The sequence below is a fragment of the Salvelinus namaycush genome, chromosome 9 (genome assembly GCF_016432855.1).
Source record: "Salvelinus namaycush isolate Seneca chromosome 9, SaNama_1.0, whole genome shotgun sequence".
NCBI lineage: Eukaryota > Metazoa > Chordata > Actinopteri > Salmoniformes > Salmonidae > Salvelinus > Salvelinus namaycush.
The window spans coordinates 13,703,519-13,710,115 of record NC_052315.1 but is presented as its reverse complement, the minus strand read 5'-3'; the positions used below and the strand labels follow the sequence as shown (position 1 = coordinate 13,710,115).

The window sequence follows — 6,597 nt, the reverse complement described above, 5'->3', positions numbered from 1 at the left end:
TTTTCTGATCTATACTGACCCATTTGCATTGAGTTATGAGGGCCGGAGCTAACATCTCATGGATACCTAGCATATATGGTCCTGGAGAGTCAGTGACTGATGATTTGCTGTCTTTCTGGGTATTAATATGGTGAGGTGAATTCGTAATTAGGTTGAAATCCCCCTATACCCTTGGTTGTTATATCCCTTCATGTTTGAGAATGTGAAACATATTTATTACAGTAGTAGATTTGAATCACTGTTGACTGTTCCCATGGTTTATTTACTTTGATAGGAATTATTTTGGTAGGGGAATACTCAGAACCTTCAGTAATACCCACTCAGTAATTAGCTAGAAGTTTAACTTTTAACATGCTGAACAGGGCGTTGTGTCAAAACCATGTCTACTCTGACCCTCTAGATGTGTTTAACAGGATACTATTGTAGTATTGCCAAATCTAGTCCTAACATCTCCTTACTTGGAAAAGTGCTATTTGGAACATGTCATTGAAGGTGTGAATGTAAATACACTGAACAAAAATATAAATGCTAAATTTAACAGAATGGTTTTGGCCAGGAGCCAGTTCACCAACTGGAATGGAGAACTGTTCATCTGATGTTTATAAAACATCTGAAAAGGCACAGACTTTTCTGGCCAAGGAGTGGGTAAGGTTTTACTTTAGTGCTAAATTCAATCGAATTCAAATTTCTGGAAACGTTTACTGACAACACATGGTATAGTTTCAACAAAGGAAAATAAATTAATTGTCATAACATTGCAAACAGTTTTCCTTGAAGGATTACTATTTTATCTAACATAAAGTAGTTTTTTAAACCATTAACATGTTGCAATACAAGTAACTTATGTGCATTTCCACTGCTCATTATAAAAGGAAATCTGGTTGCCACTGAAGAATTTAGCAGTACAATTTATTTTGGAATACAGCATTAAAATAGCAATTAATGTTTCCTTTTGTTTAAGGTCCCTAAAAGCACAAATTGATATGGACAAATTCAAACTGACCTAGCCTACTATATGTTTAAATAATCACAAGCATTTTGCTACACCCGCAATAACATCTGCTAAATATGTGTATGTGACCATCAGCAATTGAATTGATCTTATGTAGATTTTCGGGAGTGCAGTAAGATCTGAACTTGATAAATGTACCTTTATCTGTAGGCTTCCTCCAGTAAGTGGCTTCTACAAAACAAGTTCTACACATTCACATTAGGAGAAAAGAAAAATAAACATTTTTTTTTAAACAAACAAGGATACTCCTGGGCAATATTTGAAATAGGAGTGTTTAGTTGAAAATAGCTAAATTAGAATTAATCTAAGAAGCTGTATAAAATTATCTGTCATCGCGAACTGTGGTAAAGACACCTAACACATAATACAAACAAGAGCTCCAAGTCTGAAGGTTTCAGTCACAGGGATCCCATTATTTGCAAACAGCACAAAAGTGACAACAATGTACAGTAGAGACCACAGTGGTCTTCCAATACTTTATGATCATTAAAACAAAATTTGAAATATAATAGACCTTCTACTACCCATATAACCTGTACCCCATCATTTATAAAAAGATACATGGTTCTCAATGTGACTCCCTGTTAAAATGTATAATGTTTAAAATACAATAAAAACTTGAAAAGCAAACCATGGATTTAATCTCGGACGATAGATATCAGGACCATACAACAGGCTACTCAAAAGGTTTCCAGGGAACTGGTTCTTATATTTGATTAGGGATACAGTAGTAAACCTACTTATAACATAAAGTTGTATATCACTTCACTCGTCTTGCAAAATGCCAATAAGACAACAGTGTGGTGGAGTACTTTTCCTGATTTCTCTACATGAGATGTAATCATGTGTCTGGCAACACATGCAAAATTATACTGTCAAAGTGACTCACTTTACTATTGCTACTCAATGTCAGGAACATGGGACATTCCCTATGGCAGAAACTAAAAGAGCAACGTAGCCTTACTTAGTAAGCAAACATGTCCCAGTGTAAATGCAAAAGAAAAAAAACTATTAAACTTGATTTACTGTACCCCTTTATCAAAACAAAAAAAGTTCACTGTGGTAGTTCAGGTGTGCACACAATGCAAAGTGTGGCCAGTAAGATACTCATAGACATCTCAGTGCATTAAAAAGGCCTCTTCTGTCCATCACCACTTGATGAACATTAGGCCTGCTAGTACCCCATAGCCCAGTATGAGAAAGAGCACCTTTAACAGTCTGTCATGTTTATCCTCCAGCTCCCGAGACAGGATCTCAAAGAAGGTGACAAAGAGGAAAGTACCAGCAGCCAGGCCTTGGAGCACCACAGAGGCAATACTACCTGCCAGGTTCTGGGCACTATTGATGCCCATGCCCAGTCCGATGCCAATGGGTATCATGAGGCTGACCGTCACACCCAGTTTGATGGCATCCCTCATGGGCAAAGCAGCTTTGGCCACACTCACCCCCAGAGCCACGGCGGCCAGGGTCTCGTGGATGCCCACCCCCAGGAAGAGGCTTCCCAGCTTGGCCCCGTCCTCCTGGAGGCCCAGGGCCAGCCCCTCGAATACAGAATGGGCAGAGAGAGCCAGGACCAGGCTGGCCAGCCGCAGAGGCCCAGCTCTGGCCAGCTCAGTGGGGCTGAGGTGTCCGTGGTGATGCCCATGGTGGTGGCCCACAGGGGAGCCCCGGGTGGGAGAAATGAATGGAGTGTCGTACTCAGAGTCACTCCCAGCCTCGGAGACCCCTGCGTTAAAGGTCTCCAGGTTGATGAAAGATGGCTTCTCCTTCTTGAAGGTGAGCACTGCCTGCTCCACAAAGACGGTGAGGAAGAAGCCCAGCATCATCATGGTCTCTGCCAGGGGGTAGTCTGTGGTTATATTCACCAGCTTAAGGACCTCGTCCACCTAAAGAAAAGACACTCAGTAAATTAACATCAGCATATAAACATTCTGCTTCTATTCTACAACAGCAAAATGGTTTGCGGCTTCAACAGATTGTCAGAATATAATTAAAAAGATAATCATTAAAAAAATATATATATACACATTTTACTCTGCAAAATACCATGTTTTCAAGACCTACACACACTGAAGAAAGCTGTAAGCCGAGACGTCTGTGTACGCTATCCCTGATGCAGTGAAAATAATTAAAAACATTGAATAATGAAGTGAGCTTTACGCGACATCTTTTTGAGTACGAACTTCATTACACTTCTTTGTCTGAATTCATGGGTTTTACACATCAGCCAAGCTTCTGGGAGAGCCCCATGGTTCCCTTTTGATAAGACATGGCTACCTACCTTGTTTCTTACTGCTGGCAAAAGAGCATTGAAGCAAGTGGCCAGAAATACACCACCGCCAAAAGAATTGCAGAGTGCAAGAGCCTTCCTGTAGTTTTGGGCTTTTTCATAGTCCACCTGCATCATCAGGCGCACTGGGACAAGAATCCCAGCCAACATGAGGGCAAACACTCCCAGAAGGCAAAGGACCTTGGCCACTACAAGCTCCATGATGTCCAGATATGGTATTGCTCAGTAATATGAGTGGCACATAACCCTCAAAGCCTCTTCTGCTCCTTTTCTCTGTCAGGTCACAGAGAGCCTCGTCATCCTGGTCCCAGAGACAATTCCAACTGTGACATGAACAAATTAAAAAAGAAAAATGTCAAAGATGTGCAAACAAACTAGGTAAACTTTTATCTGTCATATTTGTCATGACAGTCAGTCAGAAACTAAAACAGCTAGCTAGCTATCATTTAACTAAGCTAATATGGCCACCTTGTTGACTGGTTTGATTCAACGATAACAGATGATAACAGTTGTGAAAGCTAGATGTGTAATCTTGAATGTTGCAAAGCATCATTTAGAGCTGGGCAATATGGACAAAAATCCATATTGCAGGCACAAATAATAAGGTTGTGAATAGCGGTAGAATTAATCTTACCATTTGAATCTTACCATCGCAATTTTCATAATGATTAAGCGACCAAAAACCAGATCCCCACCTGTTTTGAGACCCACATTTTTTGCAAAAAAATTAATGGGGCGGGCTTGCCTGTTCTGCATGTTATTTTGGAATTAATACGTGTCACATATCAGTTTGCAAACAATGTAAAAAAAATAAAATAATAAAGCCACATACAAAACAGGCAGCTCCAAAATGCAGGTGTTTCAGCCTAACTCAGTGCTGTTTGTGCTGGGGCAGACCAGCAGAAAATAGGAGCATTGCACCGTGATTGGCTCAGTGTTCTGTCAACCATGGGGACACTACATCACCCGCCTTTAGTAAGGGTAGATATCAAGAATATGAGCCCTTTGGGTCCAACCATAGACTTAGATTAGAAGTGCCCTTCCAAGAAGGCTCAAGGTCATTGGCCACAGATAAAATGACTTCAAATCACATATCTACAGTAGCTTTGATTGGACTGATCATGTCAACATCTTACTTTCAAAATCTTAGCTTGCAGTCATCATAAATCAAGTAGACAATCTACTGGCAAATCCTTTTTAATCCTTGTCATATGAAGAGAAATAATGAAAAATTATAGATAAAACGTATCGGTGCTCATCAGCCATCGCAAATTCAACAATGAGTTGTTTGGAAGGAATCGGTGACAGTTGCTAACCGCAAGCATTGCAACTGGGAAGTCAGACTTGAAAAATACGCTTTGTCATCCAACTCAGAATTGTAAATCTCTCTTTCTTTGATGACAAAATTTGCAAGTGAATGACAAGGTGAGTCCAAAAATGTCTTATATGCTTCTGCATAAATTATGTAATATGCCAGGGAGATATGGGCAGCCATATCAGCTGTTTAAAAAAAAAGGCAGTAAACAAGGCATGATTAATTATTTCGCTGCCAGACAAGGCTCCGCTAATAGCCAGGTGAAGCATGGTAAGGATTCACTCCATTGTGCTGGAAAGAAATCTCTGCTGTTGGTACAGCTTTATGTAGGCCCTAACAGTATCAAGGTAAAGTGATTTTCGGTTAGAAGCATTCGATTTTACAATCACATGAAACATTTGAGAGATCTCTATACACACACACACACAAAAAAACAGTCCGACAGCTAGATCCAGGATTCTTACAAGGTTCAAGTTGAATGTCTAATTTAACTGATTCATGCTTAATATTTGATATAACTACAATTTACACTGCCATAAATGCAAGGACAGAAAAGTAATGTTTTAAGACACCAACCATGATAATGGGTTAAACGTCGGTTTTAAATCAACTCGTGAATATTATTGAATATAACGTTATATAGCTATGTTCCCCCTTATATCTTAATGTAATGACATTAAAATAATAAGCAGATTATCAATAATTTAGCAACAGCTGTAACAAAGTTGTCCAGCGTAGGAAATCCTCACTGGTACCCTAGTTTATGAGAAGTCCCTTATAGCTATTCTAGCCAAACTAGCACACATGTCAACATAACGTTGGCAAATTATCGGGGCGACCAGTTCACAAAACAAAGCTTTAAGTGGATGCTAGTTATCATTCAAATTAATTTGCGTCACGTTGCAAGCTTTCCCAGCAGCTGAAACGTACATAATAATTTCTATCGGGCTTTTTGACGAGAAATATGAAATACCTCTACACTGACCTTTCACAGCTTTTCCCCCCGTAACACTTCCTGTTCACATGACGAAAACGTTTCTGATTGGTGGAGATGCTTTCAAGACAACTGGCTAGAAGGGATATCGATTTTGTAAAAGATACGTCATAGTCTCGTCTGCAGAAGTATTTTACTAGCCTACAAGCTCTTGAAGACAATCTGAACCATTATAAACAGAAGACAAGGACAACATTTGTTGTAAACAAAAATGATAAAGCGTCTGGACAGAAGGGTGAGTTCAAAGGAGTGATATTGGTCTAGGTCGTTAGTAAACTAGCTAACTCTGATGACTAACGTTAGATAGCTACAATAAGTAGACAGACGTGGGTGTTAATCGATGTTAGATCATCCATCAAGTTAACAATAAAAATGAACTGCTATTCTAACTTGTCAGTTGTTTAACTTCTCGTGAAAACTTGCAATAGCGTATGTGTTAAAGGGAAAACAGAAGAGAACCACAAGATGCAGGACTTCCTGTTCCTCCAATATTTAAGAAAACAGATGGATACAGGGCTTTCTCCTACAAAGCTCCTCTTATGTGAGAGACTCAGGCTTGATTTCAGTCTTGTAAGTTACATTACGTATCTAAACCTTGGACAAATAATCCTTGCCTGTGCGGCCCATATGGGCAGAAGCCTCTCCTGTTTCTGTCACGTAAGGCAGTTTAATGTACTAGTAGCCTATACCTCCTGGACAGGACGCTAGTTCCCTAATGCTGAGAGCCAAGCAGAGGCATCAGGTCCCAAGGTGTTGGACTGATGAACCATCCTTGTGGTCTCTGCTTGGTCGACTCCCCACTCTCAACTGGGATTCCATACCACTGACTATTACAGGGGGCTGAGTCCCTGGCGTGTTGCACTCAGGGTTGGCGTTGGACGGCGCCACAGTCTCTCGATACCCCTGTCCCAGTCTCCAGTGTTTATGCTGCAATAGGGGCCACGGTCAGCTCGTCTCATCTGGTGTACCCCTTAGCATGCTTGTAC

At 40.4% G+C, this 6,597-nt stretch overlaps 1 protein-coding gene across 3 annotated transcripts; it reads right to left on the bottom strand.

Annotated features, from left to right (window-relative positions):
• Positions 1–888: 888 nt before the first annotated feature.
• On the bottom strand, positions 889–5,741 carry LOC120053696 (zinc transporter ZIP3-like). 3 transcript variants are annotated; one of them, XM_039000889.1, is made up of 3 exons: positions 5,603–5,741; positions 3,294–3,625; positions 889–2,898 (listed from the first exon to the last, which is right to left on the bottom strand). In XM_039000889.1, exons 2-3 carry the CDS (start codon positions 3,501–3,503, stop codon positions 2,161–2,163), a joined length of 948 nt encoding a protein of 315 aa, XP_038856817.1. In that variant the 5' UTR covers positions 3,504–3,625; positions 5,603–5,741; the 3' UTR covers positions 889–2,160. The 3 variants fall into 3 exon arrangements, with proteins under 3 accessions (XP_038856817.1, XP_038856818.1, XP_038856816.1); XM_039000890.1 differs by lacking the exon at positions 5,603–5,741 and adding an exon at positions 5,548–5,591; XM_039000888.1 differs by lacking the exon at positions 5,603–5,741 and having other exon boundaries at positions 3,294–5,539.
• Positions 5,742–6,597: the final 856 nt, after the last annotated feature.

Bases quoted from the DNA above. Each gene is read 5' to 3' on its own strand.
- LOC120053696 (XM_039000889.1), bottom strand. From the start codon at position 3,503: ATGGAGCTTGTAGTGGCCAAGGTCCTTTGCCTTCTGGGAGTGTTTGCC. The intron at 2,899-3,293 runs GTAGGTAGCCAT...TCTTTTCTTTAG, and splicing joins TGCCAGCAGTAAGAAACAAG to GTGGACGAGGTCCTTAAGCT.